The 26,354-nt window shown below is 64.9% G+C and overlaps 3 protein-coding genes across 4 annotated transcripts; 2 read left to right on the top strand and 1 right to left on the bottom strand.

The window, feature by feature from the left end:
* The first annotated feature begins 740 nt into the window (after positions 1 to 740).
* On the top strand, positions 741 to 5,596 carry PYCR3 (pyrroline-5-carboxylate reductase 3). Its single transcript, XM_059995279.1, has 6 exons — positions 741 to 858; positions 2,392 to 2,456; positions 2,905 to 3,084; positions 3,387 to 3,599; positions 3,928 to 4,020; positions 4,214 to 5,596. Exons 1-6 carry the CDS (start codon positions 759 to 761, stop codon positions 4,394 to 4,396), a joined length of 834 nt encoding a protein of 277 aa, XP_059851262.1. The 5' UTR covers positions 741 to 758; the 3' UTR covers positions 4,397 to 5,596.
* Positions 5,597 to 5,696: 100 nt separating this feature from the next.
* TIGD5 (tigger transposable element derived 5) lies at positions 5,697 to 10,808 on the bottom strand. The gene has a single exon (XM_059995274.1). The coding sequence runs from the start codon at positions 10,696 to 10,698 to the stop codon at positions 8,770 to 8,772; it is 1,929 nt and encodes a 642-aa protein (XP_059851257.1). The 5' UTR covers positions 10,699 to 10,808; the 3' UTR covers positions 5,697 to 8,769.
* Positions 10,809 to 11,087: 279 nt separating this feature from the next.
* Positions 11,088 to 25,651, top strand: EEF1D (eukaryotic translation elongation factor 1 delta). 2 transcript variants are annotated; one of them, XM_059995278.1, is made up of 8 exons: positions 11,088 to 11,233; positions 20,304 to 20,424; positions 20,827 to 20,898; positions 24,438 to 24,537; positions 24,616 to 24,716; positions 24,873 to 25,091; positions 25,234 to 25,428; positions 25,553 to 25,651. In XM_059995278.1, the coding sequence occupies exons 2-8, from the start codon at positions 20,308 to 20,310 to the stop codon at positions 25,589 to 25,591; spliced, it is 843 nt and encodes a 280-aa protein (XP_059851261.1). In that variant the 5' UTR covers positions 11,088 to 11,233; positions 20,304 to 20,307; the 3' UTR covers positions 25,592 to 25,651. The 2 variants fall into 2 exon arrangements, with proteins under 2 accessions (XP_059851261.1, XP_069396097.1); XM_069539996.1 differs by lacking the exon at positions 11,088 to 11,233 and adding an exon at positions 17,338 to 18,419.
* The last annotated feature ends 703 nt before the right edge of the window (positions 25,652 to 26,354 follow it).

The raw sequence follows: 26,354 nt of genomic DNA, 5'->3' as shown, positions 1-26,354 counted from the left end.
TCTTCAACCTTGTTTTTCCCATGTCAATCAAAAATTACAAGCACAGCCCACACCCACACCCACCCTCCCCCTCTCAGTCTCTAAGGTGGGCCCTGGCCCTGGCGAAGCACTCCATCTCCCACAGAACCAGCAAGAGGGGCCAGGTCTCCGCCGGGGACCTAGGCCTCATGAAGGTCTCCCCTGCAGCTCCCTGAGAGGCCCTCAGAAACCAGAATCCAGGCTGGCCTGAGGACCTCCTTTAACAGAAAAGCAGACCCCTGCTCCCACGTTTCACTGGCTGTGCCAATTTTATGCTGTCACCCAGACCCACTGCGGCTTGGGGAAGAGCTGACCACAGGCCCTGACCAGGCCACCCTGTCCGCCACACCCAGGTCCACTGGCAGGCTCCGAGCGGCCTGAGGCGCCCACCTCTGGGACAAGACCAGGGGAGCCCCCACCCTTTCCTGCCCTTCGCCTTTAAGGACCAGCTCAAGTTGCCCTTTGGGAAATTTCACACATCGGGACAGAAGCCAACACAGTATCGTGGCCGCCCGCCCGGCGCCCCGCGCCGCGGCCCACCCCTCCTCGCCCTACATCTCTCCGGCCAATGAGCTGCGAAGGGGTGAGCCCAATTGCTAGCGATCGATAGAGCGTGGAGCCCGCGGGAGGGGGCGGAGCGTGAGGTCTCGGCAGCCAATGGACGAGGGCAGGTGCTGGGCGGTGTAGCCCATTGGCGGCGCTGAGGGCGCGGGCGGGGCGCGGCGCGGGGCGGTGGCGAGATGGCGGCGGCGGTTGCGGCGGAGTCTGGCCCGAGGCGCGTGGGCTTCGTGGGCGCCGGCCGCATGGCGGAGGCCATCGCGCAGGGCCTCATCCAAGCAGGTGGGGCGCGTGGGGTCCCGGGCCCGCGGGCTAGAGGGCGTCCGACACCGGCCTGTGTGGGAGGGACGGGCTTACCTCTCCGTAGCTCACCTGCCCCGCGGAGCCCCGGGCAGCACGGGGCCCTCCGCGCAGGGGCCCCAGGGTGGGGCTGGCCGGCGGGCGTGGGCCAGGGCCGCGCGCGGACCCTGTGCCTCCGGTCTCTGCTTCCTCTGGGAGCGCGGCTGGAGGGGATGTGGTGGAGAGGCTCAGCGCCGGCCGTCCCCACGTCCGAGTTGAGATGTGCTGTGAGTGCACAGAATAAAATATACGCCGAATTTGGAAGATTTATCATCCAAACAAAAAATAACGTATCTTAGTAACTTTTAATATTGATTAGGTGTTGGAAGGGTGACATTTTGGCTACCCTGAGTTAAGTAAAATGTACTACAATTCACCCGTTTCTTCCTACTTGTTTAATAAGACTACTAGAAAATGTGAAGCTACGTGTGTGGCTCGAGCGATACTTCTCTTGGACAGCCCTAGCTTAGAGCGCGGGATCTCCTGCCGACGTCCTAACCTCGTGCCTCGGTCGAGCTGCCTGACCGCTCTGAGCCTCCGACTCTTCTTTCTGTTTGTTCGCCGGCTGCACCCCTGGTGTCCGGCACTGTGCACATTTGGGGCCACAGCATTCTCCATTCTTCACATTGTAGGCTCTTTAGCCCCTTGCCTGGCTTCTCCCCACTAGGTGTTAGTGACACCCCCAGTTGTGACAGCCAAAATGTCTCCAGACACTGTCAATGTCCCCGGGGCGGGGGGGCAAAATCATCCTCGGTCGAGCACCACTTATAGCAGGGATGGAGGTTCCACAGTATTTAGAAACCTTTATATGTAGATGTGGACTGGTTTTCTGCCTTCAGCCATATGTCAAGGTCTAGAAAGGTCAAAATCATCAGAAAACAGTTTACTGCAAGTCTCAGGTGTTTTAAACCTGTAAAACCTGGAGTATCACCTGCCTCCCCTGCTGCACGGAGTCTCACAGTGCTGCCACCGTCTCTTGAGGCCGTGGGGTGCACTTCTGCCTTCCTGCTAGACTTTACAGAAATCTGATCTGTAGAGGATTTCTACCAAACGGGCACTGAGCCTCTGCTTGGATGTCCCCGTACAGATGCACCCCCCCTCCGGAGGAAGCTCATCCCCCACCCCAGCCTCCCTACCCACCATGCCCCCTCCCCAGCCTAACCGTTCCCGGAGGCAGGGGTCCCTGGGATCTGTGTCCTCACGAGACAAGGCAAGCTCCCGGCCCCTGTGTCCGGCAGGGCGTCTGGCCTCAGCAGCAGCAGCAGGTGGGCAGCGATGACTGCTGAGTAGAATCAAGTGAAGCTGGTTGCCTGGTCCCAGCCGAGTGGAGCGGCCCCGCCAAGCACCTGGCTTCTTGGAGAGGCTCCGCGTGGCCCAGGTGTGGCTGAGACCTGCTGTAAGGGGCCTGCCAGGCTGGCTTCTCCCCGCGCCACATCCTCACTGACACCCCCTACCCGCCTTTGCCTTTCCTTCCAGGAAAAGTGGAAGCTCAGCACGTGCTGGCCAGCGCACCGACGGACAGGAACCTCTGCCGCTTCCGGGTGAGCCGGGCAGCTCCTCTGAGTGGAGGCTTCCCAGGGCTCAGATGGCTCTTGGCTCCTTGGGGCCAGGGAAGTGCTGCTTACTTAGCTAAAGTTTTGACACGGGCCGGGCTGGGCTGGGGAAGGGGAGGTCAAAGGCCAGAAGGAAAGTCAAGGTTGTGGGAGGCCCGGGTGGGGTAAAGGGGTGTGCGTGTGCGTGTGCATGCTGGACGGGCGGGAATGTCACGGGCACTCACTGGGATCAGAGAGCTCGAGGAGGTGCTGACACCAGGGCCATCTGAGGTTGGATCCTGAGCGAGAACGGGTGGTCTGGGCGCGTCATGGGCATTAGTTTAGGGCCGTTTGCAATGGGGGGCCCGTGGGATTGCAGGGTGGGCTCCGGCAGGGAGGGCCGTGGTCTGGGAGGATGCCCGCTGACGTGGGCCTGGTCCCGGCAACCCTGCTGCAGGCCCTGGGCTGCCAGACCAGCCACTCCAACCGGGAGGTGCTGCAGAGCTGCTCGCTCGTCTTCTTTGCCACCAAGCCCCACATCCTGCCGGCTGTCCTGGTGGAGGTGGCTCCTGTGGTCACCGCTGAGCACATCTTGGTGTCTGTGGCTGCTGGGGTCTCCCTGAGCACCCTGGAGGAGGTGAGTGGCCTGTCGGGGTGCAGTGGGGGCTGAGGCTCTGACCCCAGGGTGGGCTCTGCTGGCCTCCCACCCCTGCCATCCCAGCCCGGCTGCAGCCTGGGTCCAGCCCTTCCAGAAACCAGGATGGGTGGGTTGGGGGGCAGACAGCCTCTCAGCCGGCCTGCACAGGTGGCCAGGTGGCTAGGGGGCTGGGGTTAGGGCGCCACGCCCGGGAAGTAGCGGGGAGCCTGCTCTGGCCCGGCGTGTGCCTGCCCGGCAGCCTGACCCCACAGCCGCCCTGATCGCAGCCTCTCTCCCGCCAGCTGCTGCCCCCGATGGCGCGAGTGCTGCGGGTCTCGCCCAACCTGCCCTGCGTGGTCCAGGAGGGGGCCATGGTGATGGCACGGGGCCGCCATGCTGGCAGTGGCGAGGCCGGGCTCCTGCGGACCCTGCTGGAGGCCTGCGGGCAGTGCGAGGAGGTGCCCGAGGCCCAGGTGGACGTCCACACTGGCCTCAGCGGCAGCGGTGTGGCCTTTGTGAGTGTCGTCTGGTCCCCGCACCCCAACCCCTGCCCTCACAGGCCGGCCCTCCCTCGGCAAAGTGGGGCCTTGTGGAGCCCCCCCGACAGCCCCTGGCCCCATGGCTCCCCGGCTGGGTCCGCAGCTCCCCGTGTGCGCCACCCACCCCCTGTTATCTGTGCCTTCCTGGGCCTTTGAGGCCGGCCCCTTGGCAGACCCCTGGGCTCTGGCCTCAGCTCTGGTGGCTGGTGTGCAGGACCTTGTTCCTGAGGGTCCCCAGCCTTTTCCAGGCTGGGTTCTGTGTCCAAGGGAGTGCTGGCTTTGTCCCCGCCCCCCGCTGCTACAGGTGTGTGCCTTCTCGGAGGCCTTGGCCGAAGGAGCCATCAAGATGGGCATGCCCAGTGGCCTGGCCCACCGCATTGCCGCCCAGACCCTGCTGGTGAGACCTTGCTGCCCGGTCCTGGGGGAGCGTGTGGAAGGGGAGGGGGCAGCACGCCTCCTGGGAGCTGTGGGAAGGGAGAGGGCAGGCCTGAGCAGCCTGGGCTGAGACGGGGCGGCGGGGGTGGGGGTGGGGCTGAGCCAAGGAGGGGCTGCTGGCCTCCCCCGAGTCACCCCAATGCCACTTTCCCCAGGGCACGGCCAAGATGCTTCTGCAGAAGGGGCAGCACCCGGCTCAGCTGCGGACTGACGTGTGCACGCCCGGCGGCACCACTATCTATGGGCTCCACGCGCTGGAGCAGGGCGCGCTGCGGGCGGCGGCCATGAGCGCTGTGGAGGCTGCCACCTGCCGGGCCCGGGAACTCAGCAGGAAGTAGGGCGCAGGCACTGGGTGCAGGCCGTGGCCACCCCCCAGCCCCTTCCCGAGGACTCGGGTTCTCTCCAGCCTGCAGGCCAGTGGGGGAGCTGCTTGAGGTGTGGGAGGCTGGGTGGAGAACAGGTCCTGGCCAGCGGGGATCACAGCGGGCTGTGGGCCCCTCTCCAGACCCTGAGCTCGCGGCCAGCGGCAGGTGGAGCTGGTCCTGATGACCCTTCCTTGGGTCAAGGGTCCTGGAGGGTCCCACGGCCTGGCCTCTGACTGCAGGATTTGGTTCTTAGCATGTCTGTGAAAGGACCAACAGGCCAGGAAAGCCAGCAACTTAGGGCCCTAAGCAAGGACGAGGCGCCTCTGGGTGCGGGGCAGACTACCTGCAGCCCAAGGCTCACAGGGGCCTCCCCACCCCACATGGGCCCTAGTGCTGGAGCCCCTTCCTTCCACCCGCCAGCTGTGAGGCTCGCGGCAAAGTGATCCCCAGGCTGTGAACAGGGCTTACACGGCAGCCTGCCCCTCACTGCCCGCACAGCGCTGAGCCCCCACCACTCCAGCCTTCATGGGCGGCTGGCCCTCAGCCAGCGACTGTCCGTCTGACCCTGGCCCTTCCACCTGCTAGAAGGCTCAGCCTGAGTCCATTTCGGCGCCTTTTCTTTCACTTTTGAACCGCGGCTGTCCTCTAGCACGGAGCAAGCAATATTTAACTGGAGGCTGGTCAAACCCAATGCCAAGTGCCTGGAAGCACGTCTCAGGCAAGGCCCAGGATACTGGCCCAGACTCGGAGCTGTGGGTGTAGGTGGTCTGGGCACAGGGCTTCCCATCACGCGAGAGCTCTGCAAGGGTAGGCTCCCCCTGCCCCCGCCCAGCCCTCCAACCTCACCCTCAGCTGTACGTCCATGGGTCCCCGCCACGTATCTTCCAACAGAATCCCTGAGGACCAGGCAGGGCTCGGCTTGGGGAGTGGAAGATGCACCTCTGCCCAGCCCTGCCCTTAGGCGGTCACCTCCTGAATGTGAGGTGCCCGGTGAGCCCAGCTGGTGATGGCCCGTGACAGGAAATGCCAGTTGAAGAGGGCCTGACCCAAGAACGGCAGCTTGGGGCGGGGGCGGGCAGGGTTGCAGCCCAGTCACTGGCCGGCCAAGTCCCTTCACCTTATACTGCGAAGCTAAAATTACTTTTCTCAGAAGCTGCTGGATGTGAACTTTTTTCATCAACGTTGTCCCTTTCCTGTACCCTCCCCACTTTTTCAAATCAGGTGTTCTGGATCCAAGCACTAGACAGTTACACAAATAAGACTAGAACAGGGATCATGTGACGCTGGCGCATCCAGCCTTTATTAGAAAGCGTGCTGGGCCTATCTGGCCGGCGACCTCTGCTGTCAGTGAGGTTGGCTGTGAAAGGGTCCCTCGACAGGGCAAGCACCCTTGCCCCCGGGGCTCTTGGGCCAGCAGGCTGGGGGTCCCAGGAGGCCCGAGCCCCTGCTGGAGGGTGCCCCATTCCTCTCACCCCGCGCTCCCGTGCTCCAGCTTCGGTCCAGCTGTCACCTGGGGGCTCATTCCCAAGCGTGAGGCCCCTCGGGCAAGCTTGGCCTCACACGGGTTCCCTCTGATGCTGCAGCCTGGTCTTGCCCTCCCAGCCCCCAGCTGGGCTGGCTTCAGCAGAAGCCACAAGCTCCCCTTTCCACCCGCAGTGCTTTCCCGCGGTGCCCACCACCAAGCCCACGGGGCCAGCCCTGACAGTGACTGACCAGGGGCTGCTTTTTGGAATCAGTGATCTTTACCGCCTTGAGGATTTGTCAGAGGGCTGTGAACAGGGTGGGGAGAGCATGGTGGCTGTGTCCCTGAGCACCTCCCAGGCCACAGGGGTCCCACACCCTCACAAGAGACGTGTAATCCTTGAGGGCAAGAAACCCAGTCTCCAGCATGGTGCCCAGCACTCTGCAGGTAGGGCTGCTGAAGGAGTTCAGGCAGCAACTAAGACCCCTCCCTCTGCCATCAACCGCCTTACCCTCAGCACAAACCGGGGAGCGGCTTAGATGCCCCGGGCCCAGCAGGTGTCGGCAGCGAGGCCATTTCACCCATTCTGCAGAGAAAAGCTGGCGTCTCCCACAGGAAGACTCTGCCCTGTGGTTCACAGTGAGGTGAGCCCAGGGAGGTGGGTGACCTCGTGCCAGAGCTGCGATGGGGCCCGGGGTCACAAGGATCATTGCTGGGGCTGCGTTTGGGGCCAGAGCCACCCTCTTCATGTGCAGGGCCCGGTGGCACCAGTGCCCCCATTCTAGAGAGGACACCTTCGGAGGTCCTTGGGCGAGGTAGTCCCCAGCCCAGCAAAGCGAAGCGGCTCCCAGACCCACCCTTGATGGGCCCCCTAACTCTTCAAGGCCCCAGGCCAGCCTGCGCTGTGCCTCGTTGCCACGCTGCCCATCCAGGGCCTTGGAGACCGGGCAGAGCCACCTCCTGGGGTGCAGCCTTGGTTCTCCAGAGGGGACGAGGCTGGAGCCACATGAGAGGAGGTGGGAGGTCCTGTCCTGCTAGCCGGTTCTCAATACCAACTGCAGTCCCCCTGCCCAGGCTCCGGGGTACAAGAGGATTAAAGGCTGAGACAGGATACTTGGCAAGAGGGGCAGTGCTGATGATGCTACCAGAGGCCACCCTCGCCCGGTGCCCACCTGGGCTCTGAGGTCTGTCTCTCCACAGGACCCTATAGGCGGGCAGGGCAGAGGACCTGCTGGCCATCGTGACCAGGAGCTCCCGGCCTGGGTCCCCGGGTCGCCACCAGCGGGAGAGGCAGGTGGTGTAACATGCGAGACATCCTGAAGCCCCGTGCAGCTGCTTGGTTAGACCCAGGGCCAGCGGAGACCGCCAGAGGCTCCTGCAGGTGTGCAGGCTTGACACAGATGGAAGTGGAGGTGCCAGGTGGGCCCCAGCAGTTGCGGCTGGAGGCTGCTGCCTGGGCCTGGCTAGCCAAGCCTCCCTTCTCTTGTTTCCAAATCCTACATACTGTTCCTCAGCTTTCAGATTTGACATACACATACATATGTGGTTTTTTTTTGGGGGGGGGGTGGTTCCAAGGAACAGTTTATGTCCTTGCTCTGGGGGTGCCCAGCCGTCCTACCGCCGTGCACAGCCCTCCCGTCCCACAAACACAGCACCTGTCTGTGGCCTCTGCAGTCTCAGACCACCAGGAGGATGGGGCAGGTGAGGATGAGGGCAGAGCGCTGAGGCAGGCAGCACCTCAAATCCGGCCCCACTGCCCCTCACAAGAGCTCTGGGTATCTGTGCAGGGCAGCCTCTGGGAGGCCGGGTGGGTATCTCTCGGCCTCAGGCCACCAGCAGGATCCTGAATCCAGAGCTGGACAGTTACAGAGCCCTTACCTTCTCCTTACAAACGGTGCCATCTAGGAGCCCAGTTGATGGGGCCATGGGAAGCAGCCCCTCAGCCACGCCTTGGGCAGCGCCAGGCGCGGGAGAGAAACCTGAGGGCAGGCTGGGCAGGGGAGCCTTGGAGGGGAGCTAAGGCACTGAGGGTTGTCCTGGCATGGCCGTCAGTGCCCCAGGGCTGCTCCGGGGAAACGGGATGGCTCTGGGCTCTGGGGCTGGACAAAGTGGCCTGTGGCTGGTGGGGGCACAGGGCGCTGGCCCGGCCACTGGTCTGTCACCAGGGCCCAGGTCTAGTGCTCGCCAACCCCACGGAACAAGAGAGCTGTTCAGAATGTTTTCTTAAGGAAAGTTAAAAATCCGAGTGGAACAGAAACCTACAGCCCTCGCTGCACCCAGAACCTTGGGAGGCCCCGCGTGCCGGGCACCATCCTCCCTTCCAGCCCACGGAGCCCTCCACCCCGGGTCCCTGAAGCGTATCTGTTAAAGACAGACTTAACGCGCTAAAAACAAAACGAGTGGTGTGCTTCCCATTGAGACGACCGACCGCATGGCTGTGGTCGGGAGGGATGGGAGCGCCGGGCCCTCGTCCGGTACAAGTGCTGGGCGGTGTGGACAGGAACATGGCTGGAGGCCTCAGCCCCACAGGGGCCAGGGTGGGAGCACAGCCACCTGCTCTCTGATAAGTGCTGTGGTGTGTGTGCCAGGCCTGCACGAGAGGGCACCTGGCTAAGACCGCAGACCCCACGTGCGCGCCTGCCCAGGGAGGGGAAGCAGGCGCCCGCGGCCTCTGTTCTGTCCCCACATGAAACGCGGGCACCAGTGGAGGGGACGGCCCTTCACCAACAGAGCTCCTCTGAGCCAGGCTGGGCTGGGATCCCTGCAACCCCGAGCGAGGGGGGGAGGCCACCCCAGGGGAGGGGAGGAGAGATGGGGAGGCTGTGTGTATCCCCTCCAAGTGCCGCAGGAGAAAGGCCACTGGGGGCTGCTCGGACTGGCCTGGTCACACCCCATCATCAGGGACTGCAGGAGAGGGCCCGATGCCCCCCAGCCTCCGGGCCATGCTGATCAGGGAGCGAAGCTGCACCAGCTTCAGCGGCCCTACCTCCCGGGGGTCCCGGCTCTCCAGCCATCGCAGAGCTGTCTCCAGGCCCCGCACGGCCTCCCCAGCGGAGGGCACGGCGGCCTCCTCCTCCTCCTCTCCTCCCGCCGCGACAGAGGGCAAGCTGGCTGGGGGCGGAGGGGCCCCAGGGACCAGCACGGGAGGCCGGCTGGGGCCTGGGTCCTCTCTGCAGCCGTCGGGCAGCCCCCCGTCATCGTCCAGGTGCAGCCACTCGGCCACCTCCTCGGGCGCCAGCCGCTTGTAGGCCAGGGCTGCCAGGTGCGTGAGGTCGCTAAGCACCCTGCTGCGCTCCGCGGCCTCCTCGGCCTGGCCAGCTGGCTGCCCAGCGCACTCCTCCGCCGGCCGGGGCTCGAAGGCAGCCCGCAAGCCCAAAAGCCAGCAGCGCTCGATGCTGCCTGCCTGCACCAGGTCCCAGGAGAGGCCGGCCAGGTAGAGCATGTCCTTGAGCATGAAGCTGCGCATGAAGTCCAGCGGGGACCCCCCGGCGCAGGACACGGCCAGCCGCAGCAGCTCCCGCTTGTACAGCTGCTTGAAGGCGGCCACCACCCCCTGCTCCAGTGGGGCCGGGATGTGTGCCCGGCTGCTGCCCTTGGACAGGAACAGCACCCGCACCGCCCCGTCGGGGGTCTGCAGCTCCTCCGGAGGGCCCAGGGGCTCAGGCCGGCACCTCCTGGGGGTCTCCTCGCTCTCCTCCAGCGTGGGCATCCTGGCCGCAGGGCTGGGGCAGGGCGGGTGGGCGACCAGCAGCACAGCCTTCTGCTGCAGGCAGCTGCGGCGCAGGTAGCGCCTGACGCCCGGGACGAACTCCTCGAAGAACCAGCCGCGCAGCAGCGGGCGGCTGAGCCAGGCGTCGGGGCTGTAGCGGTAGGAGGCGGGGAACTTGTCCTGGTTGTGGTGGCGCAGGCTGGGTGGGTCCGGCAACTGCCCGATGACCAGCGGCTTCAGCTTGTGGCTGCCGGTCAGGTTGGCGGCCAGCAGCACCGTCACCCGGTCGCCCCGCCAGCGACGGCCACAGCCCCCCGCGCCCAGGGGCGCGGCCTGCTCCGGAAGCAGCTTCCAGTAGAGGCCGGTGACGTTGGCGTTGTAGATCTGCTCGTCGCCGTAGCCGCCCTCGGCGGGGGCAGGGGAATTCAGGGCGCGGTCGGGCAGGGGGCCGGTGCGGGTGAGCTGCGCGGGCTCCTGCTTGACCGGCAGGCCGGGCGCGGGGCCGGCGGCTGGGGGCTCGGCCTCGCCGTAGATGCGCTGGCTGGAGATGCCGTGGCGCTTCTGCCAGCGCCAGAACCAGCCGTGGCTGGCCTTGAAGGTGCACTCGGGCCCGTAGATCTGGCGCGCGAAGGCCTCGGCCTGCGCTTGGATGAGCGGCCCCGACAGCGGCACGCCGTGCTGGCGCAGCGCCAGGAACCACGAGTAGACGGCGCGGTCGATCTCCTCCTCGTTGGCTAGCCGCATCTTCTTGCGCTGCGTGCCCACCTCGCCGCCCAGCTGCTCCAGGAACCAGCGCAGCTTGGGCTCGTCCTTGAGCCAGCCGCGCAGCGTGCCGCCGGGCACGCCGAAGTCGCGGCACACGCTGGCCTGCCGCTCGCCGCCCTTGACGCGCTCGATGGCCTGCAGCTTGTCCTTGATGGAGTAGGCCTTGCGGAAGGCCATCTTCACAGCCACGCGGGGCCGCGGCCCGGGCGCGGGGGGCGGCGGCCGCGCGGCGGCGACCGGGGCGGGCGCGGGGGGCCGCGGCGACTGCGCGGGGCGCCCGGGTGGGGGGCGGCGGCCGCGGCGCGGGGCCGGGCCGGCCGGGAGTCCCGCGGGGTACATGGTTGCTGCTGCGGCTGCGGCGGCAGCGGCAGCGGGGGCGCGGGAACCGGGGCCATACGCCCGCCCGGCCGGCCGCGCTGGGCGGGCGCTGGGGGCGGGACCGGCCGGGCCCTCCCCTTTGTCTCGCCCGCTCGGCGCGCGCAGGCGCGTTGGCCCCGCGGGCCCCACCCCGCGCTGCACGTCACCCGGCACGTGCCGGCCGGTCTGCTCCGCCCGGGCCCGCCGAGTCCACCGGAGCTGCAGCGGAGGGGGGCGGGAGCCGGCGGCGCTGTGCCCGGCGGGTTGCTCCAGCTCCTCCGGGAAAGGGCGAGCCTCGCGGGGGTCTCCCACTGTCTTCTGTCCACCCGCGGGGAAAGTCGCGCGGAAGGCCCAGGCAGCGCAGCGGGCCGTGCGCGCGGGCCGCGTCCCCCGCGTCCCGGCGCGTGGTAGAGCCCGCTGCTTCACTTCCCGTGCGCGGCCAGCGCGGCCCTCCCTTTTCTTTGCCGTCGCGCGCCGCCGATCCCTCAACGTTGGTCGCCGCGTCCTTGGCTGGCGTGTGAGTACCTAGGGTTGCGCCGCCAGGCCCTGGGGCCCGGGGAAGGGACGGCCCGCGCTGCGCCGGCAGGGACTTGGTTGGAGAGCCGCCGGCAGGCCGGCTCCGGGGCGCGGGGCCGGATGCGGGCTCGCGGCCGCGCAGAGGGGCGGAGCCCGCGGGCCACGTGCCGGCCGGACCCCTGCGGCTGCCCCGGCGGGAGGGCGGCTGCGGGAATGTCGGGGCCGCGCTGGTCTCCGCCCCGGTGGGTGACAAGGATGTTTGCCCACCTGTGACCCGGGCCTGTAGTCCCCCCGTTTCTTTGTCGACGTTTGTGGAGCACCTCCTTCATGTCGGCTCTGGGCTTGAGACAGGCACGGACCCAGTCTTCGTGGAACCTGGAGAGCTCATGAACTCGGGGAAGAATAAGGATGTGATTGCTGGGTGACTGAAATACAGCGTTCTCTGAGAGGGATGGAGGGTCTGGATTTGGATAAGGTGATCCGGGCAGGAGGCGATGTCGAAGCCACTCTCTGAAGGGGAGGAGGATACCTTCCTGAAAAGTGGGCACTTTCAGTGGAACGAAGAAGGGAAAGCCTTGTCCTGGAGCCAGGGGGGTGGCATGGGGCGGGGACCAGCACGACAGGGTTTTCAGAGTGAAGGGCCACCCTGGAGCAAGAGAGCTGTTTGTGTGGCTGGACTTTGGGGTGGTCCCTGCTTGTCGCGAGAGCAGATTGACTCTGGCAAGTAACTGGTGAGGGAGTAGGTCTGGCCTGGGTCGGGGAAGGACCCGGTGTTGCCTCAGAAGCAGCTCTGACACCCCTAGCTCCTAGGGAGCCCTCAACCATAAGTGGGTTGAGCCCCACCGCCGTGCTTAGCTCCAGACGTAGGGGTTCCCTGAGAAAGCTTGGCACAGACTCCGAGGAGCAGGTGCCCTGTGCCGCCTCTGCGGGGCAGTCGGGCCTGGGCCCTGTGCCAGTGCCGGGGTGCCCTGCAGCTCTCCATCTCCTCACCTTGGAGCGCGGCTGCTGTGCCTTCCCCTAGAGGAGCCTGGGGGGCAAACACGCTTGACCAGTGTTTTTGTGGATGAAGGTTTCTTGAAGGTGATCCTAAATAGGCGGCCACAAAGAACGTCCCCGGTGCGTCGCGCTCTGGTGTCAGCTTTTCAAGGGCTGCAGGCAGGAAATGCCGGCACGAGCCCTGGCCCTGTGGCCCTGTTTGAAGATGGCACGTGTGACTTTGAAGTGGGGGGCAGTGTGACATTTGTGTGAAGGACAGGCGTCAGAATGAGACACGGAGTCCCAGATTCTCACCTCGCCGACCCGGAGCCTCAGTTTACCCCACTCCCGTCTCCCAGCTGTGTGAGGCGTCAGGTGTACTCAGAATGGTTGAGGAGGCGCGTGCAGTGCTGGAGCCGCCCGAGGGAAGGGGGCGCAGGCACCTGGCGGTCAGGGTAGATAGACCAGGGCACCACAGACTGGGATAGAAATAGAACCGACGGCCATGGTATTGTAGCACAAATGTCATGCAGCTGGCTGGGCCTCAGGTGGGGTGACTTGGGCAGCCGCAGTGTGAGTGCTGAGTCTTGGGGTGCAGGGGCCCCCCTCCACGCCAGCAGGACAGGTTGGCATTTTTGAGTGGGGCCGGACTGTCCAGGAGTCAGAGGTGGGGAAGCTTCTGAGTAGGAACTGGGGGCTGTGGAGTTCGCCTCTAAAGAAAATCAGAGGGCAGCCCTCTCGTGCAGTTGCCCCACTGCTGGCTCGTTCTCATCGGCTGAAGCGTGCTGAGTGCTCGCCGCGTTCTCTTGGACACTGCACGCGTGGAAGCTCTGTTGTGCAGCACTGGTCCAGGCCGCGCCAGCCAGGGGCCCCATCTCCCCACACCGCACACCGATTCCCACTTCCTGTGGAAGGGGGGCAGAGAGCTGTGACCTCTGGGTGGATGACCTGGGAGCCCCTGCCTGTGTGTGACTGCGATGGGGTCACATGGGCACCTGGTTACCTGAGACCGTTTGGAGGATGAGAACGAGGTGTGGAGGATGGAGCCGGGGGAGGGGGCAACCCTCACCCCTCCCAGAAACCTTCCCCGTTCACCCAGCCTCACGGGGACCTCTTGGCGGATTGGTGGGCACCGCTCTGCCAGGCCACGTCCTCACCTTCAGGAGCCTCCAGCCAGGAGTATCCTGGCCAGGGAGTGCTGCCAGGTTCCCTGTACTGGCACTGCAAGAACTGCCCTCCCAGCTGGGCAGAGGCTGAGAAGGACTCCGCAGCCCCCAGAGTCCCTCAGCACAGCCAGGAGTGCTGATTCGCACTGACGCTGGGCTGGGGGAGTTGCAGAGGAAGAGCTGCTCGGTGCCTTCGCCCCAGATCCTGGTGGCTGGGTGGGCCGTGATCCCTCCAGGGCCTCCCACGCCTCAGTGCCCCCTCTTATGGGAGTGGTCTTGACATGCTTTATGCCCCAGGGCTGGTCCTTAGTGGCAGGCGGCTTGCTCTTGGCCCTGCAGGTGAGGAGTACAGGGTGGGACTGCTTCCTCTGCGTCCTGGCTCTGCCCCCTGTGTGCTCCAGTGTTGCGGGGGGCGGGGGGGGGCGGTGGAGGCCCGACTGCTCCTGTAGGACGCCCGGCCCCTAGCCGAGAGTTCTGTGCTTCCCTGGTGGCGTCCTCGCGGGAAAGTGTTCAGGCTCAGAGTGGTTCTTCTACTGGGAGAGGTGGGCCCCTGCCTCTGACGTCGGGGGCTGTGCCGGCTGTCCTGGGGCCTCATCCTCCAGCAGCCCTGGGGGTGCTCTTGGCCCCATCCTGGCACTGGCTTTACCAGGCAGCCCTCAGCTGTCTGTGGTCGCCTCCCCAGGTGACAGCGCTCCTGTGTGGTGTCTCTGGGGAGTCCTCCTCCCGCCAGAGCCTTGCCACACGAAGCCCCTATGGTGGGTGTCTGCGGAGAGCCTGCCTGGGACCTCCGTGCACGCCTGCCTCCTGCCTGCTAGCCTCTCTGTTCGCCCCGCAGGACGCCTCGCGCACCCTGTCCCGGGGTGACTTGATGCTGGCGCGCTGGCCGTGGTGTGGGGGAGACGGGAGGCCAGGGGCCTGGGTGGCAGGGCTGACTGGGTCCTCAGCCCCTTGGTGGCACCTCTTGTGGATTCAGGGCCGGGCACCCCGTCTGTCCTCTCGTGCACCCTCCGGTGCCGGCCTGCGGGGACGGCACACCCTGCCCACCTGGCCTCTCGCCCCCATAGTGGCCCTGCTGAGGGAGAGGCCTGTCCGGCGTGGGTACTGGGGCTGGGTGGCCGCCAAGACCTTCTGCCAGGTCCTTGTCGTCCTACACGTGGTCCAGCGGTCTGGACCCAGTGGCGGTGCGGGGCTGGGGAGAGCCCTCCTAGCACTGATCCACGTGGGCAGCGGGGCACTCGAGGTGCTGGCTCACCTCCCCAGGTTGGCTCAGCTCAGCGAGGAGCTCAGATGGGGCCTCCCAGGGCTGCCTGGCTCCGGCTAACAGGAACCCCAGCATCTGCGCATTTCGAGTGATGAAGGAGCAGCGGCCGCCCCCTGGGATTTTGGTGGTGGGTCTTGGCGCCGGTGCTCGCCTTTGTTCCCCAGCAAACTCGCCTCCACGCCGCCTCACCGAGCAGCTTCTGAGAAGGCCCCCCAGCCTGCTCGGGCCGCCCTGTCTGGCTGCTTCTAACTCTGCTGCTTTCTCTTCATGCTGTCCTAGGAGATCGAAGCAAAGTAAGTACTCGCCCGTCCCAGGGTCCTGTGTCCCCTTCACCCGAGCCAGGGGCCCCCAGCCCAGCCCTCACCACGCCCGGCGAGTCCTGACACCTCTGGGGCCAGGCTGCCGGCCTCGGTTTCCTTGTCTGGACCTGTTGGGTGTGGCCTCAGCACCTTCCTGGGCTGAGCCAGTTCCTGCCCCGGCAGTAGGGTGGGCACCTTCCACACCTCTGGGCAGGGCAGGGTGCCGCCGCCCCAGCCAGCCCCTGGTCTCAGGCCCTGTCCCTTGCTCACGGGCATCTTGAGAGGGGGCTTCCCCTCCCCCGAACTGTGACCCTTAGAGCTCTGAGCAGAGCCTGGTTTGATGTCAGGAGCCGAGGACAGCGTTTAGGCCACTAGGTTCACGTAGGGCTTCCGCACTGGGGGGTCAGCCTGGTGGGCAGGGCTGCAGGGGCCAGACCAGCCCTGACCCGCGCTGCGCTGCTTTGGTGAGGGTCCGCCAGAGAGGTCAGAGGGCAGACAAGCCCAGCCTGGTAGGCCTGCAGCCCTCGGTTACAGTGAGTGATGTCACAGTGCCCCGCCTCCTGGGCATGGGCTCCCGCCCCCCAGCACTGCCTCTGCAGTCAGCCTGGCCTTGGTAAGTGCTGCTGGCCCCGGGGAGGGAGGCTCGAGGGAGTGGCCAGGGACCTCTCTGAGCCTGGGCCTCCGCCCCTGCATCGGGTGCTGTGAGAGACCCCGGCGAGCCCCTCAGAGCACAAAGGGCAGTCTCCCTGAAGTCCCAGGTCGGTCGGGACTTGGCCCACACGTCCCGGGGTGATTGGAATTGGGTTTTGGTTTTGGTCGGGGGGCTGTAGACCCTGCGGTGAGTGGCAGGAAGGGTTTGCTGTCCCGGGGTGAAAGTCTGCCCCCTCGGGGGGCCTCCTCCCTGGGGTGAGGGCCCAGCAGGTCTGCCCTCGCTTAGGCTTCACCAGGTGACCTCGCAGCAGCAGGAGACACTGGGGCCATCCTGAGAGCAAGCTGCTTAGCCCCAGGCAGTCGGCCTGGTGCTTCTGCTTCTGGGCGGGCACAGGGTCCAGAGTAGGGTCTCAGGGGAGGAGTCCCTGTGCTAGTCAAGGCCGTCCTCTAGAACAGGCCAGCCAGGTGTGAGCTCGGGGACCCCTAGGTGCACCCTAAGAGCAGACTGGCCTCCAGGGCTTTCTGGGCTTGAGCTGCTTCTAGCCGGAGGCTGCGGTGGCCCAGGCCCCTTGGTTCTGCTGAGTAGGGTCTGCTGTAGAATTCTGGGCTGCCCAGCAATGGGGCTAGCCTTTACGGGGCACCGTGCCCGGGAGCAGAATGGGGGGCCCTGTGCCAGCGGCAGGGCCGAGGCCATCGCCTCGTGGCTGTTTGCGCACGCCCTGTGGCCCAGCAGCCCTCAGTCTTGCACGGGGGCAGCAGGTGACGGGGCTACTCTGAGCTCAGGCTTCTGGACAGAGGCTTATCCAGTAGCCACAGTGGCAGGTGTGCGGAGCCCCTTACACCAAAAGGCGCTGGAGTGCAGGGAGGATCTCGCGTCCTAGGACAGGACTCGGAGGTTCCCACATGGTTCCTTTAGTTTAGGCGCACCCACGGGTGTGAGTTGCTTGTCTCCTGGTCAGGAGGCATCGGCCGCTGACCAAGGAACCTGATTCTTAACTGCCAGAGCCACTGCCTTCCTTCCCTTTTAGACACTCACTCCCTGGCATCTCCCCTGATGTGGCCTCGCAGGGGTGGGTGCTCCACCCTCTGTTCCCAGGTGCCCCTTAGCTAAGATCTTCTAGCTTCCCTTGGAACATGCACTGCTCAGGATGGCGGTGTGGCCGTGCAGGTGGGGGACTCAGATCAGGCAGAATGTGCCAGGAGCGGGGCCGTCCTCTGAGACCACCAAGTGCATTTCTATAAAACAGAAGCCCGAGTGCCTCAGGGAGGTGGCCAGGCTTAGCAAAAACGCAGGACGTCCAGTTAAAGTTTCAGATGAACAGCGGCTAACTTTTCAGAATAAGTGAGGCTCTAATGTTTCACGGGACGCACTTGTTCTAAAACTCATTTGCTGTTGACGTAAAAGTTGAATTAGCTGAGCGCGTCCTGTGTTTATTTGGCCGCTGTTCTTGGGGTTCACCGAAGAGGTTTCTGTAGCCAAAGAGGTTTGGAAAGTGTTCTCTGGGCCCCCTTGGAGAGCCTGGGTGCATGTTGGATGAGAAAAGGCAAGTTTTGCGGTTAGGAGGATACACACGTGCAACCACACCACGCATTACGTGCTCGTGCGTGTTTACTGCTTCCCCAGCTCCCCGTGCATGCTGCCCCGGGGCACCCCATCCGGGCGGCCGAGCAGGGAGGGGCGGGGGTGCCGTCTGCCCACGGCCCACGGTGTTGCAACTGCCCTTTGTGCTTGCTTTTTAACGCTGCGTGGAAGATGAGCGGGAAGGCCTCCTGTGCCCTGGAGACGGTCTGGGAAGACAAGCAGAAGTACGGGGAAGCTGAGCGGCGCTTCTACGAGCACGAGGCCATGAGAGCCGCCGCCCAGCAGCTCCCGGCCGAGGCACTGGCAGTGAACGGGCCGGGCCGGGAGGATGAGGCCGAGGAGGCGGGCGCCCCCAACGGCAGCGGCAGCAGCGAGCCCGGGAAGAGCCACAATGGGAAGAAGCCGTTGCAGAAGCCGAGGAAGCGCTCCCCGAGGGGCTGGCTCAGCCAGGGGGACCTGGCCCTCGTGGGCCTCTCAGCCGACCACGTCTGGCTGGACAAGCCGCTGTTCGACCAGGCGGAGAGCTCGTACCACCAGAGGCTGGCAGATGCGGCCGCCCAGGCAGCCCGGCCTCCCGCCCTGGCCCCTGGGGCCCTCTGCGCCCTCGGAAGCCAGGTGGCCTGCCACCACGTGACCTGGGGCGTCTGGGTCAACAAGTCTTCCTTTGACCAGGCTGAGCGGGCGTTCGTGGAGTGGTCTCAGGCCTTGCTGCTGGCTGCGGAGGGGAGCGGCGGGCAGGGGGCTCCCGACACGGGCCAGTGGGCGGCCGCCCCCGACCGGCACCTCATCCGCCAGCCCAGCCCGCCAGCCAACGGCCAGCCCCCACTGGGCAGCCTGCAGGCGCTGGTGCGGGAGGTGTGGCTGGAGAAGCCCCGCTACGACGCGGCCGAGAGGGTCTTCTACGAGGCCCTGTTTGACGGCCACCCCCCTGGGAAGGTGCGCTTGCAGGAGCAAGCCGGTCAGGCTGAGGGCGCCCGGCGCGGCCGCAGAGACCGGCGGGGCCGCAACGCCGTGGGAAGCCGGCGGCTCGGGCCGCGGCGGGTGGACGGGGAGGCCTCCTCTGCCCTGCCCTACCGGTACTTCCTGCACAAGGATGCCGAGGCCCCCTGGCTCAGCAAGCCGGCCTACGACAGCGCAGAGTGCCGCCACCACGCCGCCGAGGCCCTGCGCATGGCCTGGCGCCTTGAAGCTCCGTCCCTGGTTCACCGACCCAGCGCCCGGTCTGGCCCTTCCATGTCCAGCCTGAGACCCAAGTAGGGAAAACGTGCCGGGCGGGTGCCTGGGCTTCCCCGGGCCGGGCTGGGTGGCCGGCGTGCTCCCTTCCCTGCCCCCACCACCCCTGGCGGGGCTCCTCCCAAGACTCCTGGACCGGCTGAGTTGGAAGCTAGCTCGGGTCGGGCTGGGATAGCTATCTGCCCCTGGGGCATTGCAGCCTCTGGGGTCACCCCCACCAAGTTGGTGGAGGGAAGGGGTCCACGTGGGCCTGAATCTGTCTTGCGCAAGGTTTCCCCTTTGGCCAGGCAACTTCCAGCTTCTCCCCTGACTCATGGGACAGGGGAGCGATGAAGGCTCCCGGCCCCCAAGCCCCACTGGGCCGCTTGCCGACCCATCCTGCTGTCTCCCCCATCTCCTTGTCCAGAACCACCTGAGGTGAGGTGGGCGTCTCAGGTGCTCTAGCATGCGGCCGGTCCAGCGGCCTGAGTCTGGAAGACACCCACTGGATGAGGCCAACTTGCCTTCAGCCTGTGGACCCAGGGGTCTGGCCCCCAGAGCGGTTTATGCAGTGCCAGCTGGTCGCTGGAGGCCAGAGCCTGGCCATGGAAGGGATCCCTTAGCCCACTGGGCTCAGGCAGGAGGGCAGAGACCGTTGGACTCAGGGCAGACTGGGGGCCCCCCAGTGGGGAGAGGCCCTGGGCCGCAGGCCGGGCCAGAGGGGGCGTGGAGGGGCCTCCCTGGACCCCAGACTCCCGGCAGGAGCCCCTCGGCTCCTCGGTGGGGTTGGATGTGCTGCTTTGACGGGATCCTGGCCTTGGTGCGAGGGGCAGGGTGTGGGGCCCACCGCCGGGGGGAGGGGGGCGTTCCCCATCAGGCAGTACGTGTGCGTGCGGGGTGGCGTGGAACTGAAACTGTTCAGTGATGCCTCTTCGAGCTGGGGTGGAGGAGAGTTACAGGGCTCAACCTCCCTTGTCACGGGGGTACACTTGGTGAGGTCCAGTGATGGCCTGGGATCCTCAGCAAAGAGAATTGGTGAGATTGGGTCCTTTTCTGTTGCACTTGGTGAGGGACAGGGCGGTTCTGAGTCAGCAGACTTTGTCATCTGTGAGAATTCGGGCTCTGGGCCCAGGTCCGGCAGCTCCCCCGCCTTGCCGAGTAGTGGGAAAGCAGCAGACTGCAGACGTGCCAATACAGCGATTTGCAAAAACGGACAGTGGCGGGATCTGGCTCACAGGCCGGCGTTCGCCAGGCCCTGGTCTACAGCAGCAGTTCTCAAACTTGCTGGTCTTGTGATGCTAAGAGAGCTTTTGTTTTGTTTATTAATTTTTCCTATATTAGTAATTAAATGCAGAAGCACTTATTTGTTGAAAAATAATAACAAGCTTGTTACACGTTAATGACGTTTACGCAAGAAATAACTTTTCTGTAACAAAAAAGGTCAGTGAACTAAGTGGCCTTGTTTTACATTTTTGCGAGTCTTGTGTCTGGCTTAATAGGAGGCAGCTGGATTCTTAAACCTGCTTGTGCATTATCTGTTGGTGTATATTGTCCGACAAATCCAGCCTTGAACAGTTGTGTGATTGGAAAGGGGAGGACCTTGGGGACCCCCAGAGGTTCCTGGCCATGCTTTGAGAGCCACTGGTCTTGGGGACTGGCCTGGGGGCCACCCGCCTTACCACTGAAGGAAGCCCACGTGGTGTGGGGGAGGGGCTCGCAGGCTTGCTGTGGTCCGTGCTGAGACCCTCTGGTGCTCTGCCCTGGGCCCTGGAGCCCTTGTTACCCAAGGACCGGGACGGCCTGCCCTGTACCCTCGGGGTCCGGGCTGTTGGAAGGGGCGCTTGTGCAAGCCAGCCCTGGGGTCTGCGAGGAGGTGCCCCCTCCTCCCGGCCAGGCTGTCTTAGTCTCTCCTCCCCTCTCAACAGGAAAATGGCCACAAACTTTCTAGTGCACGAGAAGATCTGGTTTGACAAGTTCAAATATGACGATGCAGAAAGGAAATTCTACGAGCAGATGAACGGGCCCGTGGCCGGCTCCTCACGCCAGGTAGGGGCTGCTGCGCTTGGGGTCTCGGGGTGTCTGTGCCAGCACAGCGGGACACGCACGTTGGCCCAGGTGGCGCTGCTGCAGGTGCTGGGGTTGGTTCTTCGGAGGGCGGCTGGCCGGCTCCCGGGGAGCTGGAGCTGCTCTCGTGTCACATGTGGGCAGGGCGCTCACAGCGTCTCTAGGTGCCCATCAGGACCTGCGACACGTGGCCCGGCTGGGCTTGCAGGCCACGTGCGCCTCAGGCCCTGTCGTCAGGGCCACAGGACTCCATCCTCTTCCGTCCTCAGGCCCGTGAGCTTTTGTTTTGTGCAGGGCTTTCCTGCTCTCTCCACAGGAGGCTGCCTTTTTAATTTTTTTTTTTTTTTTTAAATGAAAGCGTTGTTCTTTATGCACCATCTGCAGGAGAACGGCGCCAGCGTGATCCTCCGTGACATCGCGAGAGCCAGAGAAAACATCCAGAAGTCCCTGGCCGGGGTGAGTACCGCCCTCGTGGCAAACGGCGTGCCCGGCGCTTCCCCCGGTACTGCTGATGACGTCGCCCCTTGGAGCAAAGTCAGGGTGCGGCGTGCAGCGCTGTGTTCCCACACGGCCAGAGGAGACGTCCTTCCTCTCGCTCCTTGCTGGGATTGCTGGCGGTCACCCGGGACTCCCCGCCTTGCCACGGCTGCTCCTGTGGTACCAGGCCTGAGGCCTTCTCCTTCCTGCTCGCTCCCTGCTCCGAGAGTGTGAGGGGCTGGCGCGTGCTGCGCTTCCTCCCTTCCCTCTTAGGCGTGGCCCTCCTCTGTGAGATGGGTTCACAGGGTGTGCCGAGTCCCAAGGCATAGAGTCACCACCATCTTGAATTTGAGGCCCAGGAGGGGCCCTGCAGCCCAGCTCGGGCTCAAGGTCCCACGTGAGATCAGGAGAGGGAAACGGTCATGTCCAGTGTGTCCCTGGCCTGGCCGGGGAGTGTGTCCCTCGGAGTGGCAGCCCTGCTGCTCCACCTTCCTTCTCAGAGGATTGTCTGGGCTACAGAGTGGTGTCCCAGCCTCGAGGGCCAAGTGTCAGCAGAGCTGTGTTCCTTCTGGAGACTCCAGGAGAGAATCCATTTTCTTGCTTTTTCTACCTTTCAGAAAGCTGCCCACATCCCTCGGCCTATGGCTTCTAGCCAGCAGCGTCACGAGCTTTGACATCTATTTCTGTCACGTTTCTTTCTCTCTCCTGCTTCTCTCTTATGTGGACCTTTGCAATGACACTGGGCCCACCTGGGTCATCCAGGGTAACCTCCCCACGTCCAGATCCTCAACCTCGTCACATCTGCAAAGTCCCTTTGGCCACGTGAGGTCATCTTTTTACAGGGTTGGGGGCATATTTGGGAACTTTCTGCCTGCCACAGCTGGCTCGGATATACTGGCTCCTGGCCATCAGCTGGGCGGCCCTGGGTGGGTGTCCCCCAGGAAGCGTTGCCACCACTGTCTGCCCAGCAGGCCCTGCTTTATACTTGGCCCCCACATGCTCCTGCCTTGCCTTCTGCCCATTAGCCCCAAATCCCACCTGCCACCCTCTGCTTGCCGGAGCAAGTTCAGGCCAGGCAGCCGCGGGATCGAGGTGGCGCAAGGTCTTCGCACCCAGGCCGGGCACGTCGGGCTCCAGTGCTCAGAAGGCTGCAGCCAGGGGCTCAGCAGCTCTGGGGCTGCGGCCCTGGAGATTCTTAGGCTGTGAGAACTCTTCCCCCACCGGGCCTCAGGGCCCTGGCTGTTGGGGTCAGCTTTGGGGTCCCGGTCTTCAGGGAATTCACCTGAGCAGCTGTTAGGGCTTGGGGACTGGTCTGCCTAGGTTGCTGTAATGATGGAGCAGCACAGACCAGGTGACCGAAACAACAGAAATTTATCTTCTGATGATCAGGAGGTTCAAAGTCCAGGATCAGGGTGTGGGTGGGGTTGGTTTCTCTTTGGTAGATGGCTGTTTTCTTCCTGTGTTTTCTCTGTCCAAATTTTTTCACACGAGGACACCAGTCATTGGATTAGGGCCACCCTAATAATGTCATTGTGACTGATTACCAGTGTGAAGACCCCATTTTCAAATAATCTCCCACTCTGAGGCCCTGGCGGCAGGGGCTTCCACGTGAACTTCAGAGGAACATCATTCAGCTGCCGGTGGCCCCGGGAAGGGTGCTGTGGCCCAGCCCCATGCTTGGGTTTGGGTAGAGTGGGGCTCAGCAGACACTGGGGTTCCAGAGGTTCCTGGGGACTGCACGTGGTGCCAGGCACAGGGCTGGAGGCCGGGATGGAGGCTTCTGGATTCGGAACCTTGGTACGGCACCGCCCCCGAGGCCACCAGGTGGCTGCCTGCGGCCTGCTGTTGGGAGCTCAGACTGGACTGGGTAGCCTGGGCCTGCCTCACTGAGCGCCCTGGCTTCCTTCTCAGTCCGGGTGGGCAGGGTGGGCCCAGGGCCTAGACACCGTGGAGTGGCCTGGTGCTTTCTGGGCCGAGCGGTGGTGACCCCATGGCCCCTAACAGCCTGGTCTCTCCCCTGCCACTTTGTCTTGGCCTTGCAGCAGGTGGGGCCTTGCCCGCCCGGAGCCTGCAGCCTCGGGACCCGTCCACAGTTGGTCCTCACTTGGTGGTGGTGCCGGGCCTGTGTCGGGAGGTCCCCGGGGCCAGGCAGCAGGCACAGCAGGGCAAAGGCTTGAGGTTCCAGCCTGCCTTGAGCCACCGGGACCTGGTTCATTTGCTTAGCGGGCACAGATCAACGGGGAGAGACGGCCTTGGGGAAGCCTGCTGAGAGGGGGTGGGGCCTGAGAGTGCAGGTTGGCGGGGGCTGGCGGGGCTTCGTGGGGAACAGCTGGTCCTGGATTTCATCCCTGTGCCACGGAAGCCGTGGGACCTTCTTGGTGGGAATGGTCCGGGAGCTGAGCCGTGGGAAGTAGGCTGGAGAGGAGGTCGCGTGCCGGTGGTGGTGGCTGGGACTCGGCGGGGTGGCCAGCTGTGGGCGGAGGGCTGCCACTTACTAGCCAGAGTAGGAGGTGGGGCGGACACTTGGGTTGGTCTGAGGAGGGCGGTGGCGTGCGCAGAGCCCATCTGGTCCTGGGGGCTGGTCAGTGCTCCTTCTGCAGCCACGCAGTGCCACTTGGCCAGCTCTGCTGGGAGTTCTGTGTAGTGGGAGCTGGTGGGTCTAGGAGACGGTGTCAGCTTAGCACTGCCCATGGGTCCCAGGGCAGGGAGCCAGGCATGTGTCAGCCTGTCCTCTCTGGAGACCTTCACCTTGGTAGTGCCCTGGCGGTGTGCAGACCAGGGGAGGAGGCCACCCCTGTGGCTTCCCTGTGGCTGCTTGGTGGGTGGGCCCCAGGCCTTTATCTTGACTGGACGTTGGAGGGGGCCAGCAGCCCTCTGGCAAGGGCAAGGTGCACTGAACCCCACCCTTGGAGCCACTGCAGTGGCGGGTAGGGGTGCTGAACGGCCTGCGTGCAGGCTCCTGGGGTGTAACTCGGGCCTGAGCTCCCTGGGCAGTGCCGCCTGGGTCAGATGACGGGGGCTCCCGGTCAGGGAGGAGCCAGAGGAGGCTGGTGGCCAGGCCAGGGTCCCTGGGTCACCCAGAGCTTTCAAAGGCAGGCAGGTGTGTGGCCCTGGCTGCTGCGGGGTGGCTGCCCCCAGTGCTGTCCCCTCCTGTGTCCAGCTCAAGGCTGTGTTGCCCGGTCCTCCCGAGCTGCTGGGTCTGGCTGCCCCTGGAGCTGAGTCCTTTGCTTCCTCCCACCCACCAGGCAGTGGCAGCCATGGCTCAGCTCTGCGCCGCCCCCACGTTAGGGCCACCCTGGGGTCCTGCTTCGTGTCACGTGCTGGGCTGAGGATGCCACTGTGGCCTCAGCTTGCAGGGCTTCCTCTCCCCTTGCCTGGGTGGAGCATGGCCAGCGGACCCCATGGGGCTTGATGGGCTTCTCATCCAGCTTAGTGCTCTGCTTCAGTATGGCTGTGAATGGGGGGGACCCCAAGGAGCAGGCTAGGGTATGAGCCCTTCCTCTCCCCCTGCCTTGCAGAGCTCAGGCCCCGGGGCCCCCAGCGGGCCCAGCGGAGACCACAGTGAGCTGGTCATCCGGATTGCCAGCCTGGAAGTGGAGAACCAGAGCCTGCGAGGGGGTGAGGCCCTGGGCCTGACGGGCGGGGGGCCCCACCCCAGCACTTGCTGCCTGACCAGCATCCCCTTTGCCCCCGCAGTGGTGCAGGATCTGCAGCAGGCTGTCTCCCAGCTGGAGGCCCGGCTGAGCGCGCTAGAGAAGAGCTCGCCCGCCCACCGGGCCACAGCTCTGCAGACCCAGGTGAGGGCCCTTCCCCGCCAGGGACCCACACACCTGGCGCTGAGGAGCGGGAGGCCGCGGGCGGCCCCCATGTGGGCTGTGGCCCAGGCAGCGGTGGAGGGCTGGAGGCCTGGTGTCCTGGCTGCACGGGCCCCAGTCTCCCCTCCTGTGTGGCAGCACGTGTCTCCCATGCGCCAAGTGGAGCCCCCCGCCAGGAAGGTGGCCACCGCCACAGAGGACGACGAGGACGACGACATTGACCTGTTCGGCAGCGACGAGGAGGAGGACCGGGAGGCGGCCCGGCTGCGGGAGGAGAGGCTGCGGCAGTACGCCGAGAAGAAGGCCGCAAAGCCTGCCCTGGTGGCCAAGTCCTCCATCCTCCTGGACGTCAAGCCTGTGAGTGGCTCACCTCTGACCCTCCCCTCGCGGTGCCCTGTGGTCCTGGAGGGATCAGTGCCGGGCAGGGCAGGAGTAGACTCAGATTGTGTTGACGGCGGGAGCGGGCTCTGACCCAGCCCTCCTCCCCTCTCCTCCCCAGTGGGATGACGAGACGGACATGGCCCAGCTGGAGGCCTGCGTGCGCTCCATCCAGCTGGATGGGCTGACCTGGGGGGGCTCCAAGCTGGTGCCCGTGGGCTACGGCATCCACAAGCTACAGATCCAGTGTGTGGTGGAGGACGACAAGGTGGGCACGGACCTCCTGGAAGAGGAGATCACCAAGTTCGAGGAGCATGTGAGTGAGGGGCCCACACAGGGTAGGGGCCTGGGGTGTCCAAATGAGCCTCTGGCCAGGCACATGGGCGCTTGGGCCTTTGGGAAGCAGGGCCCCGTGTGACCACCAGCCTCCCTCTCCACAGGTGCAGAGCGTTGACATTGCTGCTTTCAACAAGATCTGAGCCCCGGCACTGGCCCGGGCGTGGGAAGCCTTGCAGCCAATAAAGACTGAGATTCCAGCCCTCTGGCTCCTGTCCTGGTTTGGGCCCTGCGGGGGGGCGCATTCAGTGAGCCGCACTCTGCCAGGCCCCCAGCCTCACACTGGGCGGGCATCTCACGCTCTGCTCCTGCACCAGTGGCCACTGCCCTTCTCCCCATTCTGGGTCTCTCCACAGCCCTCCTGTGGCCGTGTGACCCACCCCTCTGCCCCTCCTGTTCCCCTGACTCACTCACGTCTCAGTTGCAAGTGGGACGTCCAGGTCTACCTCTAACGGTGTACATTGTTTTCCTCACTGTGGGAGGCGTCCCAGCCTTCTGCCGTCTCCATTCTGCTTCTTTCGCTGAGCCGTTCCCATGGGTAGAGAATTGACAGTCCAGAACTATCCAGGGAAGAGGCCCCAGCGGCCGTCCTGGCCCTGCTGTTGTGACTACAGTCACGTGCCCCATCGGGGCTGGCCTGTTCAAAACCCTGCCGGGTAGCCGACCGTTTCTAGGAAGGAGGCTGGACTTCTTCCCTTAGCCCTGAGGCCCCTGCTGCCTGCTGGAGACCTGGGCCCTTGACAGATCCCATGACACACTGCCCTGTGGAATTGTGCCCACTGTCCTGCCTGGGCCCCCACCCCCCTCCCCAGTCTGGGCAGGACTTGTGTCACTAGTGGTTCTTGCCCTGGACCCAACGTGGCTGGTGAGAAAGAGTGGGTTGTGGTTACTCTGGTCAGAGCTGGT

This window comes from Delphinus delphis, chromosome 17 (assembly GCF_949987515.2).
Source record: "Delphinus delphis chromosome 17, mDelDel1.2, whole genome shotgun sequence".
Classification (NCBI taxonomy): Eukaryota; Metazoa; Chordata; class Mammalia; order Artiodactyla; family Delphinidae; genus Delphinus; species Delphinus delphis.
The sequence above is the reverse complement of the archived record's forward strand: the minus strand, read 5'-3'. Positions and strand labels throughout refer to the sequence as shown.